The 14,890-nt window shown below is 41.0% G+C and overlaps 1 protein-coding gene across 1 annotated transcript; it reads right to left on the bottom strand.

Annotated features, from left to right (window-relative positions):
* Positions 1–37: 37 nt before the first annotated feature.
* Positions 38–14,398, bottom strand: mat2aa (methionine adenosyltransferase 2Aa). The gene is made up of 9 exons (XM_086053098.1): positions 14,058–14,398; positions 11,611–11,688; positions 10,709–10,831; positions 7,494–7,606; positions 7,275–7,418; positions 6,045–6,263; positions 3,137–3,319; positions 2,934–3,067; positions 38–2,849 (listed from the first exon to the last, which is right to left on the bottom strand). Exons 1-9 carry the CDS (start codon positions 14,149–14,151, stop codon positions 2,747–2,749), a joined length of 1,191 nt encoding a protein of 396 aa, XP_085909224.1. The 5' UTR covers positions 14,152–14,398; the 3' UTR covers positions 38–2,746.
* Between the last annotated feature and the right edge of the window lie 492 nt (positions 14,399–14,890).

The following is a 14,890-nucleotide window of genomic DNA, read 5'->3' as shown; positions in this document are numbered from 1 at the left end:
TCAATTCTCTGTAAAAAGATGTGACACGTAATCCATAAAGCATGAGCAAAGTATGCGGTTTATTTTGTGGGCTTGAGGGAGAAGCTCAACAGCAGGTTTGACTTCTGAGAGTAAAACATTGGAGAACAAAGGAAAAGGGATGGGTAGGGTGTGATCGGCAATGCAGAAAATGAGAAAAGGCACTTATACAATGAGCGAACACACAATAGACTGACAGACTTCTTTGCAGAATAATTTAACAAGGGATAACCTTTGGGACAGCTATGTAAACAGGCTGGTTTCTCTGTACAACACCAGCCAATTCAGGTCTCTCCCATTTTATGGCTGTAAACAATGTTAATTCACTGGGAAGTCTTTTTACCTGATAATTTAAGGGGAAGTCAAACCTAACAAGATTTTTTTCCCCAGAATATCTTCTATGCAGGCCCACTAGTCTAAACGCGGCATTCTGATTAATACTGCGTTTATGGAATTGGAGAAATCCACTCCTTTCCAGCTTGCGAAGGGGTCAGCCATTTTTTTATTATGACCAATCATGGTTCGGCTTCAGATAACAGGTGAGCCGTGATTGGTCGTTATCTGAGCCCTGAGCAACTTCGATGTCATCTTCAGTCAACAGAAGTGACAAAATGGCCGCCCCCTGAGATGGCTAAAAGTGGGTGCATTTTGCTGCTTTAACTTACATTCCATGAACGCAATATTAATCAGAATGCCGTATTTCAACTAGTGGGCCTGCATAGAACATATTCTGGAAAAAAATATGTTTGGGTTGACTCATGCTCTTACCTCCACCCATCTGTGGCTCTAAAGTTTCTCTGTAGCACACTCCAGGAACCACACGGCGGTATCAGAGACTGATGCCTTGCCAAAGTTTCTTTCACACTGCCTGTTGAAACCAGGATCCATAACAGGATTTTTATGCGTCGCTGTTCCGTAAAAACTGCACTGATACGAAATGGGGGACGACCGGGCGTAACACAGGCAGCCGGAAACAGCGAAGTTTTGCAACGCGATATTTCACTTCAATAGATGCATTGCTCACCTGTACCTTTGACACAGAACCCTGAAAGATGGAATATTACCACCACTGTGTAATCCTACATTCAGATAATTAGATGCGTGATGACATCAGAGTCTGGTGTGACGAGTTAACTACTTCTTGGGCAGCTTCAAGTGTGAAGTGAGATGTCAGGTGTTAAATTTGACACGCTTCCTAAAGATGAAGTCAACGCAAACATATTTTTTTTCCAGAATATGTTCTTTGCAAGCCTAGTTGAAACAAGGCCTTCTGATAAATATTGCGTTCATGGAATAAGAGTTAATCCACTTGTTTTTATTCATCATCGGGGGCGGCCATTTTGTCACTTCTGTCGACTGAAAATGACATCACAAGTGCTCAGGGCGCAGGTAACGACCAACCACAGCTCACCTGTTTTCTGAAGCTGAGCCATGATTGGTCGTCACCTGAGCCCTGAGCAGTTGTGATGTCATTTTCAGTCGACACAAGTGACAAAATGGCCGTGTTTCAACTAGTGGGCCTGCTGGGAACATATTCTTGTGCAAAAGAAATTGTGTTTGGGTTGATTGCCTCTTTAAGTCCTTCCGCTTTTCTCTGTCACACAGACTCTGTCCCAACTCGGAAAATACCTCCAAAGATGAAAAATTACCAGATCGCTTTCACACCAGACGCTGTGGCTGATGTCGGCCCACGCCCAATGATCTGATTAGTGGATGGATGCGTCGCTGTTTCAAACAGCACACAGTTGCGGCAAAATCCCGCTTCGGTGCTTTCTGTATAAAAAGCATTGGCGAGTAAGCGGCTCATTGTCACAATCTTCTTTGGCGAAGGTCAGGAGCGTTTTAAAACGCAAACAATCTCAACTGGGCGGAAAGAGGAATGATGATCTTGTGCTTCGGCAAGTCTTTGGAGCGAGCGGTGACAAGCAATGCACGATGATTGATTTAGTGGAATACACTTGTTTGACGGCTAAAAAAAAAAAATAATATAAATAAAAATAAAATAATTATGCGGAAATAATACTTGGGCCGCCGCTTGGTTGAAGATAGGGGTGTAGGTCACATTTAATTAGGCGCAAAGTGCGAGGAGTGCGTCGCAAATACGACGAGTTAAAATCTGCTCATGTTTTGTCGCCAGTGCAAAACTAACGCTTCCATTACGTGCGAGTTAACGACCAGCAGGAAAACCGACAGACCTTTTCGGTTGCCGTTGACAACAATTTCGGTCCGACGACAGTCAAAAGACATTCAAGTATGTGCCGCATGAGCAAGGTAAGCCCCCTCGCCTGTAAACAGGCTGGGCTACACAGAAATGACACCCCGAACACTTTACCTCGTTTAGCATGGCCGGCTGACGATTGGAGTGACAAAATAAACACATTTAATAAATGGAGTGGAGTATACGTGAAGCCCAACACAGCCAAAACGGTCATTAGCAGCTTCTGACTTCTCTGTAAAACGTCAGAAAGAAAATGGCGTGAAGGGACAACACGGAGAAGGAAACGACTACGGTTGTGCGCTTGACCGGCTTAGTCCAGAGAGTCATCTCGACATCTTAAACGAGGTTGCGCAAGCAGACAAAATGCTTGAGGACTGAAGTACATCGAGTAACAGATGTGGCAGTGATTGGGGCTATTTGTGCAGACGAACAGGAGGATGGGAAGAGATGAACATACGGAACTAGCACGGGGGCAAAAAAATAAGGAAAGCCGGGGGCGGTGAGGGACTTTTAGTATTTGAGCTCCTTGGGAACCTCCCATGAAAAGAGAACACGGCCAAAGTGACCGTAAGCTGCGGTGCGCTGGTAGATGGGCTTCTTTAGGTCCAACTCCCTGCCATAGAAAGGAATACAAATGTGAGAAAGTCATCGAAAATGAAAACATGCCAATGGAAAGACAATAAATCCGCAAGGATACCTCACGATGACTCCTGGACGTAGGTCGAAATTCTTCCTCACGATGTCCAGCAGCTCACCCTCATTCTTCTGGGACGTCCCGTAGTGGAAGATGGAGACGGAGAGCGGATGTGCCACCCCGATGGCGTAGGACACCTACACCAGTTTTTAGCCAGTGTTTAGCCACCATCTGCGTGGATATGTTCCAATATGCTTCGCCCTCACCTGGACCAAAACGCGCCTGCACAGTCCCGCTTTGACCAGCGATTTGGCCACCCAGCGAGCGGCGTAGGCGGCCGAGCGGTCCACCTTGGTGTAGTCCTTGCCTGAAAAAGCGCCGCCTCCGTGGGCACCCCAGCCGCCGTAAGTATCAACGATGATCTTGCGCCCAGTCAGACCAGCGTCACCCTGATGGTGGCAACCGCATTTTCAGCTCGACGACACTAATTAAAGACATGTTTCTGCAACTCTAGAGAGTGATCGGCATGTTTTAGAGGTAAAACATTTATTAGAGTGGAGGCCTTTATTTAAAGCGGAAGTCAACCCGAACACATTTTTTTCAAGAATACATTCCCAGCAGGCCCACTAGTTGGAACATGCCATTCCGATTAATTTTGCGTTTGAGTTAAGCAGCAAAATGCACTCGTTTTTAGCCATCTCTGGGGGCGGCCATTTTGTCTTCTGTCGACTGAAAATGACATCACAACTGTTCACAACGACCAAAGACAAAATGGCCACCTCCAGAGATAGCTAAAAACGAATGGAATTAACACTTATTCCACAAACGTTTCAACTAGTGGGCTTGCATAGAACATGAATGAATGCATAGAAAAAAAATGTTTGCATTGACTTCCTCTTTAACCAAATGCAATTCAGAGCAGTATTCAATCATATCCTATATATTTCAATCATTTTTTTCCCCCCACAAATAGTGATAGCCTCCTAGTCACAACCCTTTTTTTTTTTTTTTTTTTTACAGTTTGAGGTGAGACGTTCATTTGTGCAATATGACATTGCCATCAACCACTCAATTGAGACACATCATTTATTAGAATATAATTATAGCCCGCTAGCTGAACCACATTTTTTTCCAGTGGCTTATTTAAAGTGAGGTACATATTTGTTCAAGCAGATGATGCATCTGACAATGAACTGCGGTACAGGATCAATCAGAGTGGAAAGCCTTCATTTAGCTATAGTTACTGTAAGTCTGCCAACCATTTCCAAAAAAGAGAACCTCTTGGGTGCCAGCCAATTTAGAGCATTCTGACTGATCTTTAAATGCTCACAGATATTGTATTTTATGACTATGTAGACAGACAAAACGCCAGATGAAAGCTTCGACTCTTCTTTCATCACACAAAAAGGTTCCGCCTTAGTCCATTTTTAGTAATCATCGGTTGAATATGGGTTGTTTCACCCAAATCAAATATTTTGAATGAAAGAAATGCAAAAAAGCAAGCTTTTTGTGATGAGATAGATTTCATGCACAACAGTGACTTTGATGCTAATAATTTTTGCTTTAGTGATGCCAGTCCTTTTCTTCTATAAAATACCACCACCAGCAATGAAAATGTGCTTTTGATGGCAAAATAATGTATTTCCAATCAATCACCATTTGACAAACTTTTGCACACTATTTAGTAGTAGTGCTAGTAGTTGTGGTATTTGGTAGCGTGTGTGCATTTATGTACATTACGTCATCGCTTCTACTTCTAAATTGAAATAATCTATATCATCTTTTCTCTCTTTCATGACACTGTTTGTCGCAGATTCAACATGAAAAACACTGATCAATTGCAAGCTGCTCCTAACGGTCGTGTCGATGTCGTGTATATGATCTGGAGCATATGTGAAGCCCTTTGAGACTTTGCTGTGATTAAGGCCTATATAAATAAATTTGACTTGACAGCCTTACTCATTTCTGATGGTTTATTTGAGGTGTGGAGCTTATTTGTTCAAGTGGACGATGACAATGACAATGAATTTAGGTATGGACTCTAGACTTAACACTGATCAGATCAGCTCAGCTGGATCGGATCGGCCAATTATTTTGTATTTTACACTCATTTTTTTCAGCCGTAATGTTTTTAATTTGCAGGTTGATCAATTATATAATTGATTGTCTACGCAAAATAAAATATCACAGTTGCAGTGTTTCCCCCACATACACCGCTATTAAACGATATTGGCACTAGCTGTCATTATGTAACCGAAATAACAATCACTGCGGCACAGAAAGCCGCTCTTCTGCTTGTGTGGTTCTTGTGTGAGTCTGCTAATCGATACCAGTACCAGTTTCCTTTGTGGTATATCGCAAATACAGTGCCTCGACTGACTCAAGTATCAACTGTATCGATATTTAAAGTTTAGGAATCGAGTTTATTGGTATCAGCTCCAACCGTTTCGATTTCCATCATTACGCAACAGGCGGAATGGCCGTCTCATCACTTTCACAGCACACTCGGTGCTGCTTTTGTTGCCTTAGTGTGTATTATGGCTTGGAAACACCACTCCACATTGGCCAAAGTCTACGTGTAGTCGTCAGGGTTTTCGGCGTTTTGGATGACGCTGCAAATAGACGTTTATGAAAAGCGAGCCGAACACGAGCACAGCGAGCGTCTCCTACCCCGCCCCCGCAAACACCAGCCGCACCCTCCATTTATAGATATATAAAAACTAGGCAATAGCTACAGTCTAATCCATCATATTTACATGTACACGCTCATTAATATACACTGTCCAATTTTAAATAAAATAAACAAATACACATTTTTTTTAAAATGCACAGTAAACAAGTTATTTAAATAAACATATTGCTCCTTCTTGTGATCGGATGAGTTACTGGGTTTTTAAACTCGCTGACCGCCCCCAAAAATGCTGATCGTAAAAAGCGTAATAGATTCTAACAGAGCAGAATTGTATTTTACTGCGTTAAAACAGATGTGTTAAAGGTAACCGGAGCCCGCTAGTCGCACAACCTTAATACTTACTCAACTGAATGACGCCTCTCGCGATTAAAAGAGGCATTGCATTTATTTGGTTTATGAGGAATAAAGGCAGAAGCGACCATTTGAGGAAATACAGTATCTTTGGATCAATACAATTAAATGAATAGCATCTCATTTCTTACCTGCGGCCCCCCAATGACGAAGCGACCACTGGGCTGCAGGTGATAGATGGTATTATCATCCAGATAGCCAGCAGGGACCACCGCTTTGACCACCTGCTCCTTCAGACTGTGACGCATCTCCTCCAGACTGACGAGCTCGTCGTGCTGCACTGAAATCACAATGGTGTGGACGCGCAGCGGAATCACGGCGCCGCGGTCCTGTCTGTACTGGACTGTCACCTGTCAGACAAACATGGTGGCAGTCAACAAACAAAAACACTGCGGCAAACTCAAGGCCCGGGGGCCAGATCTAAGCCAGCCTATACACTGAAAAAAATGCGGTGCATCGTTTACTCAACTTTATTTCCGCAAGCGGTTGCACAAAATTAAATCATCTGAATCCAAATACATTTTTAAGCGGACTATACATCTACTTTAAAAATACAAATGATTTTCTTTTGTGCAACCACTTGACAAAATAAAATTGAGTAAATTCAACCATCATTTTTTTTCAGCCTATATGGCCCTGTGAAGCGTACCAAAAATTAGATTAACACAGAGCTCAGCAAAGTATGGCCCGGGTGCCACAACTGGCCCGCCCACAGTTTCTGACAGGCCCTCACTGTGACCATAAAGTCAAAGTTGAGGTTAGCATGTTGGCTTGCTTCTTGACAAACATGCCGCTTTCACATGTGGCTCCTTTGCAAAATAAAAAGCCCACCCCTGCTTTAACAGCTTTTTTTTCTTTTCCAGTTTTTCCACCAAATCCCTTAATATAAATAAAACAATAGTTATACCATATACCTAAATATTTGCTTGTCACTTTCTTCTACAACTTTTGTTGTAAAAATATACACCAGCAACTTTGGGGTTGCTCAGAAATGTCCTTCTTTTTTAAAGAAAAGCTTTACTTATTTTTTTTCAATGAAGATAAAATTAAATTAATCGGAAATACATTTTTAAAAAAAAAAATAAATAAATAAAAAAAGGTTTTCACCAACAACAACAAAAAACAAAAACAACAAAAAAAGATTTCTAGGTAACCACACCAAACTTTTGGTCATGGTTTAGTATAAATAATAATGAAACGCCGGAGCAATGTGTAATAAAATGATGAGGTGACATTTATATGATTTTCACAGAATGCGCGCTCCTCTGAAGGAAATCATAAACACTATGCGGCCAGTGACGAAAATAAGTTTGCCTCCACTGAATGGACTGACAGAAACATGAAAACAGTTCGTATGTGACCTGAGTTTTGGAATCCGGTCGGAGCCACGGCAGCGTTCCGTCACGGCGTAACTCGGCCATCTTGGCGTTGAGGTTGTGGGCCAGGACGATAGTGAGAGGCATGCATTCCTCCGTTTCATCGGTGGCATAGCCGAACATCAGACCCTGTGGGAGTGGCCGCTAGATCAGTTAGACAGGTGAGCCCAAACGCTGGCAGTCCTTCCTGGTGTGCCGTCAGACCTGGTCGCCGGCGCCCACGTCCTCCTCTTTGCGGTCCAGGTGAACGCCTTGGGCGATGTCGGACGACTGCTGCTCTAAAGCCACCAGCACATTGCAGGTCTTGTAGTCAAAACCTGCAGTGGACAATCAAGCCTCACTCATACTGGACGATAGTCAACAGAGGAATTACTTGGCGCGGCAACCTCGGTTTCACCATTTATTCTATTTTATTCCTTTGGTGTCTTCCGTAGCTCAAAGCACATCCCCACGAACATGTACGGCTTTCCAAACGAACACGGCTGTGAATGGAGGCAATCTAGATTACAAAAGCAGGCAGCGTTGCCAAATGTTTGTCTTCGTCACTATGTGTAGCAACTTTTCCAACCTCTGTACTTCCTATTTTTCAAAAAGGTGAATAGCTGATTTAAACCTTGCTAGAGAAACAGACAACATGAATGAGTGCAATCATTTTCACATAGGGGAATGCAATTGCAAAGTTAATCACGCTGAGCACTGAAAGAGAAACAGTCCCCAGTAATAGACGCGAAAAGCAGGCACTTATCGACGTGTTGTACATTTTTGACCCGAGGTACAGTATGTGCTTCTAAGCCGCAAGTATTTTACCGAGGCTGCATGCCTCACCTACACAACTCTACAAGGTAAGATTGTGAAAACGCAGGAGGAGGTTCACCGCCACTCTTAAGCAACAGACATATGGTCGAGCCTAACAATGCAGTTTGACAACTCTTTTTAATGAAGTTAAATTGCTGAACATGTTTGACAAGAAGGAACCCCCCCAGCCCCCCCCCCCCCCCCCCCCACCCCCCCAAGAGGAGACATTAGCTCTAAAGAATTTTTTTTTTTTACCATTTCTGTGGAAGCTGATGCCAAGTTAAGGCTGCTATAAAAACAGTTTCAAACTAATTTGGTGTCTGGAGAAAATAGTTCACAATTCACATTTGTGGATGCAGTGTTTTCGTCAACGATGACAAAAATATTTACGTTAACGCCCCTTTTTTTTCATGACGATAACGAGACGATGACGAGCAAAACGTGGCTCTTTGGTGACGAAAACATGACGTGACGTACATGAATTTTCGGTGACTAGACGAGACAGGACGAAATTGTTAGCGCGTGGTCCGTCAGACGCTCAAAATGTACGACACCCCTTCCTATTGTACACGTAATCTGTCTTTCAAAAAAATGCAATGCTCGCGCAACCTATCCTCGTTTGGCCACGCCCACCGCCGGGACGGCACGTGCAGTGCGCACGCGTCGCGCACACCCGCACAACAAAACACAAACAGGTCTGCGGTCATTGGTCTCGGCCCACGCGCGCTGACGCGCTTTCCTTTGACGGACCGTGGCGACAGTGACAGCAAATGGGCTTGGTGGTCGGAAACGAAGGAAAAATATGGACATGCTTTCTGTACAACCCAGCAGAAAGAACAACACGATGCATTGTAGACAGCGGCAACGGTGTATGTGGCCACAAACCAAGTGGAAAGAATGACAAATCTCAAGCGACATCTGAGGGCTCACCACGCTGATATTTTGTCCCAACTCGTCCTGTTAACATGTACTGTATATTTACTTTCACTCTGTTATTCAACAATCGACTTGTGATCAATTTCATTGTGCTTAAGGTTTTCCACGTAACTCGTCGCGCAAATGGGCTGACCTAAGGCGTAAGATATTTTGGTTGAACTAACGTCAAGACTATCGTCAATTCATTCGCTTGTTGTGTGTAAAGTCAAATATTAAAAGTAGATTAAGGCAGTGGTCCCCAACAATTTTTCTACCACGGACCGGTTGGTCCGCGTTCGTGGGGGTGTGCGTGTGTGTACAATAATAAACACGAATCCACAGGTTTTTTTATTTCACCAATATTGAATGACTTTTTAGCCTTAGCAATGCGGTTAGCCGCCAAAGTACTTTTGACTACATTTTTTGACGAATCAGTTAAAAAATGTTTGACTTTATGTACGGGAATGTATGTATGGAATATTGTATGCCTATTTATAACTAAAACCTTTCTGAATTTTCGTCGACTAAATTTACGAAAACTAGATTAAAACTTTTTTGGGGAGTTTCCGTCGACTAAAACCTTTTTGAGTTTTCGTCAACTAAAACTAGATTCAAACTATCATTAATAAGAATGATTAAATGTGACGAAAACTAATAAGCATTTTCATCCAAAAGACTAAGACTAAATCTAAAATGCCTGCCAAAAACAACACTGTGTGGATGCTAGTACAAGCGAAACTGCGAATAAGAGCTATATAAGAGACTTGTACCTGCAGTAGGGCTGATCGATTATGAAAAAAAATATCAATCACGATTATTTTGGTAATAATTGAAATCACGGTTATTCAAACTATCATTGATTTTTTTTTGTACAAAACAAGAAAATGTTTAAACGTATAAAACAAAGACAAATACATGTAAGTAAGTTCTTTTGAACCAAACTAAATTTATAAAATTATTTGTTATAAAATTAAAAATGTATTAATTATGCAAATGTATTAATTACGTTTTATACAAGTTCAAATGTATATATTATGACATTTCCTTGTGTTAACAAACAGCGGATTGGAGATAAATGCATATTAATATATATATTTTTTACGATTATGCCGATTTTGTAATTGTGCATTGTAATAATCGTAATTGTAATTGAATTTCGATTAATTACACAGCCCTAATTTGCAGTGTTACCAATTTGGCAACAATTTTACTGTATTTAAAAAAAAAATTCGACCCCTCCGTCAACTATTTTTTTCCAAAAATAACAACAGTGGTCCTAATGTTAGCAACATTCTTGTTTCCTGCACGGTGCATCAAAGAGAGCTGAGAGGATTTGGCCTGGTAATACTGTAAGAAAAGCAACCGGTTCATATACTGTACGTATTGGGTGTAATAAGTCATCACTGCATCATTATACATCACTGTCAATAATTCTATACTTCCCATTTACTATTACTTACTTCATGGCGTGCTTGCAAATGCACTGAAAAATGCACCTATATGTTTTTTTTTTTTTTTTTTTTAAACAAACAGGGCAGTGTAGATGTAATTTCTTTTCTAAATGGAGAGGGGTAAATATTCCGTTTTTAAAAAGCCTGGCTACATGTAGACAGTGTTTTAAACAAGTATCTGTGGTTTTATACTAACTCCAAGGCTGGAAGCGACCATCCTATGGCAAAAGGTTTGCTTATGAGGGTTTGTAAGTTTACCTTTGGAGGAATCGTCATAGCCGATATGCTTGATTGTCTCTCGCACAACCTTCTGGTAGTCTACCACAGCCCTGGAGGTGATCTCCCCAGCCAGCAGGATCATCCCTGTCTTAGCGACCGTCTCTGTTAGGGTGAAAGAGATTAACTTTATCTTAAGTGCGAAAGATCCTGAAGAAAAACACACTAGCAGTACATGCGTTAAAGAATTTAAAACATGTTGAATATTAAACTTGTCTGGAGAGCACATCTTTAGGAAGAACTTAGAACAGAAAGCATTTTGCAGGTGTTAAAAACTTCAGTGAAGAAGCAAACAGGATTGTGTTTTTTGGAAAAAGAGGGGAAAAAAAGCTGCGGGACATGTTCCATGCCCTTTATATGAGGACACAGCTCATTAAAGCATCCAATGGAATTTAGATAGAGCTCCTTAGTAAGGCCCTTGGGGGCTTCAGATTTCCGAGTAACATTTTCTTCACAAAACAGAGGTTTAATTTTGTGACTAAAGCAATTTGCATTGTCTGTTATATCAAAGGGCCACATTGGGGAAAATTCCATCAATCCATCCATCCATCCCTTATCCAAATTGCTTATCCTCAAGACGGTCACGGGCATGCTGAAGCCTATCCCAGCTGTCTACGGGCAATAAACTTACAGCATGACAATATATTAGTATAAAAATATGCAATCATAAAATCACAAGAGAAATGTATTTCTACGAAAACAAAGAAGCAAGATGAGAAAGACTTCATGAAAAAAAATTCAAAAATTTCAACAAATTTTATGACAAAGTTGCAATATTGTCTAATTCTGAGAATTTTTTTTCTTGGGTTGAAATTTTAATGACAAACGTAAATAATCATCATCAGAATAAAGTTGTAATATTTGGTGAAAAAATAAGGACTTACCACATGCTACTTTGGCATCTGGGTCTTGGGTGAGGTGCGCATCCAAAACAGCATCACTAATTTGGTCGCAAATCTTATCTGTAGAATGACAAGCGCATATATTTAAGAACAAAAATAATAAATAAATGTTGTGGGCAAATAAATCCAATGGAAACTACACTTTATTTTAAACATAATAACGTTCTGTTTTAATGACCCTTTTAACCTCTATGCCAATATGTTTATTGCTGTGGTACCAAATTTCACTCGCACGGAAAGTCATTGTGCTTCTCTCGTGTTAACTAAAATATTAGAAACACATCTTGACATGATGCAACACAGAATTATTATTGCAAACTTCATGCCGCCTCCAGTTGCAAGAGACTGGTTAAACCACTTTCCACTACATATTTGCCTAACTACATATTTGTCCACTACATAAAGTCAAACGATGAATTCCAGCCTTTAAAACAAGTCAAGATAAAGTTTAGTTCATTGCATCGACAAACTAATCACTCTCCTCACACCAGATAAAGTGCAAATCATTTGTGGTGCCTAAAAACACTAAGTGCTGATGTTTGTTCAGCTGTTCAGTGTTTTCATGCCGCAACAACTGTCGCAAGACTGTGCTGAAATCAGTGACACTAAAACAAAACAGTTCCATACATTTATATTGTACTATAATGTAGGGATGTAACGATTCACTCAAGCTCCGATCCGATTCGATTTCAGTTCCCGATTTTCTATTCGATTTTGGAAAAAAATTGCTACCATGTTTGTCTCTGTGCACTAGTGTGGTTCTGCAGCCATCCACATATGCAATATGCAATGATTTTTGCTTTATGCTTTGTCTATATGGCTTCACTTCTATTGGCAGCTTATTCAATTTGCGTGCAGCCTAACAACAAATTGCTAATACCATGTTTGCAAGAGTTTGCAGACCTCAGAGCCCTATTGGGTTAATATTCCATTAGAGTTTCTTTAATTTATTCCAGACCTAAACCATTCAGTGATTTATAGTCGAGTAGCAGAACTTTGAAGTCTATCTACAGCTGAATTGGAGCCGGCATAAATCCATTAGGAGTGGAGTAATATGTCCTGATCTCTTTGTTCTGGTCAGAACCAGATGCAGCGTTCTGAATGAGCTGTAGCTGTTTGATTCTCTTTTGAGGGAGTCAGAAGACCATTGCAATAATCAAGTCTCCTACAGATAAAAGCATGGATAAGCTTCGTCTGGTCCGCTTGGAACATGCAACCCTTCACTCTGGATATGTTTTTGAGCTGGTAAAAGGCTGTTTTAGTGATTGATATGATATGACTGCTGACAGTTAGATCTGAATCTACTGGCAAACCAAGGTTTTGAATTTGACTTTGTTTTTTTGGGGTTTTTTTTTAAAGACAGTGACTCTTAAGTGTTTACTAACAGCAATCCCCTTTATTGCTTAAAAACAATTACCGCAGTTTTGATTTGGTTTTGTTGAAGGAAATTTTGGTTCATCCACAAACACCTGAATTCCTTAATTGGGCTGGATGTAGTTGTGTGTCATCTGCATAGCCACGATAGCCAACATTGGAGTTCTGAAAATTTTGACTCAGGGGTGGCATATACAAAGGGGTTCAGCTTCAAAGACTGAACCTTGAGAGAGCACACATGTCATGGCCATTCGAGCATTACAGCATACTTTGTTTTGCTCATAACTTAAATGGGGCCTACTGGATACATTGTAATGATCCAAGTATTTTTAGGTTAACACAAGGACATACAGTGTACAAGTTGGCATTCAAATGAAGACTAGAAGAACAGCAGAATATTGAGGCTTCAAGCAGATTTTTTTTTTTGTTGAAACATGTAGTTATGTGTAGGCATAACAAAGATGCTAGAAGATCTATTGCTTAACACTTTACTCCTGTAAAAGTAATACTGCAAAAGTATCACTCGCGTTACTTTTACCGTTATATTCCTGCCATTGTGAATGGAGCAGGAAGCTAACCAACCAGAACTTGCTGATGACAGCCGATAACGGAAGTGGGGCTGGTGCATGATGTTGCCATTCGAACGCTAATAAATCCTCTTGAACTCAATTAAATTTTTATTCCTCGTAAATACACCACGCATGATAAGCCACTGATTAGCCCGACTAAACTTGAATTGTATTTACTTAAACGACGAATTGTGATTGACATTTTGCGTTGTATCTAACTAGCTAGCTAACAACTATGTTGCCGCCGCTGTGACAGTTACTTGAAAGTGTGTGTGTGTGTGTGTGTGTGTGTGGGGTGGAGAAAAGCAAGCCAATACAAAATCCTTCTAAAAGTTGCAAACACATGAAATGGAACATTAAAATCTCCGTGTCGTACAAAAAAGACACGCCACATGACCTTGGAGGAGTGCTGTCAAACTAGTATTTGTAATCATCTGTAATTTCTTGTTATTAATGTAAACCATTTAAAATTCAATTCAATCTCACCAGGATGCCCTTCTCCTACGGATTCGGATGTGAAGAGGAAGCAGTCGTCGTCTACGGGCGAGTTGTTATGGAAACCGTTCAGCTCGCCGTTCATCTTGAACACGGTTAGCTAACAAGCTAGGCGTTCGGATAGCCTCCTCGCAATACGGTAAATATAGGGGAAAACACACAGCCTTTAGCCGTCTGTGTGTGCTCTTCCGACTCAAAGAAAACAAACGACCACGCTGCGTTTGTGCTTCTGTCGACCCACCGCTGGTGATCTGCAAACTGGTTGGACTGCTTCAGTTGTTGCATGTGTGGGTGGAGGCAGGAGTGGCTTATGTGGAGTGCAACCTATTAAGTAGCTTGTGCTATCATGTGGCGCAGATGGGTGTGCGCATGTAAACACAGAGCTTTGGGGCCCAACGGTGGGGGACATAAAGGCTGTCCGCTCCCAAAAAAAAATAAATAAATAAATATTTCTTGTCTGTGTGGATTCTCAGTCATTCGGGCCATGGCATTTCGCAAAGGTAGAATCGAGGCAATTGGACTTCTCTTGTGATTACTAAATTTGCTGTGTTTTTACTTGATTTCCCAAGACATTAAATGAAAGAACATGCCTAAGGAAATATGATGCTATTGGGTGTGCACTTGTTGCCATTCATACAACAGAGTAATAACTTTGTATTCAACTAACAGATTAGGTTTCACATCAAGTCAGTAGATATGTGTGTAAACTAGGATTAGATCTGTCCCAGAAGTCGCTATTCCTTTATTCAATTACATTTCTGGTATATACGGACAGATGTGAGGTCATCAACATTTGATGCTTTGACATTTTTTTTAATCATCAA

Source organism: Filicampus tigris, chromosome 15 (assembly GCF_054856515.1).
Source record: "Filicampus tigris isolate MCC_2025a chromosome 15, RoL_Ftig_1.0, whole genome shotgun sequence".
Taxonomy (NCBI): domain Eukaryota; kingdom Metazoa; phylum Chordata; class Actinopteri; order Syngnathiformes; family Syngnathidae; genus Filicampus; species Filicampus tigris.
Note: the sequence above shows the minus strand (reverse complement) of the source record. Positions and strands in the feature narration are given on the sequence as shown.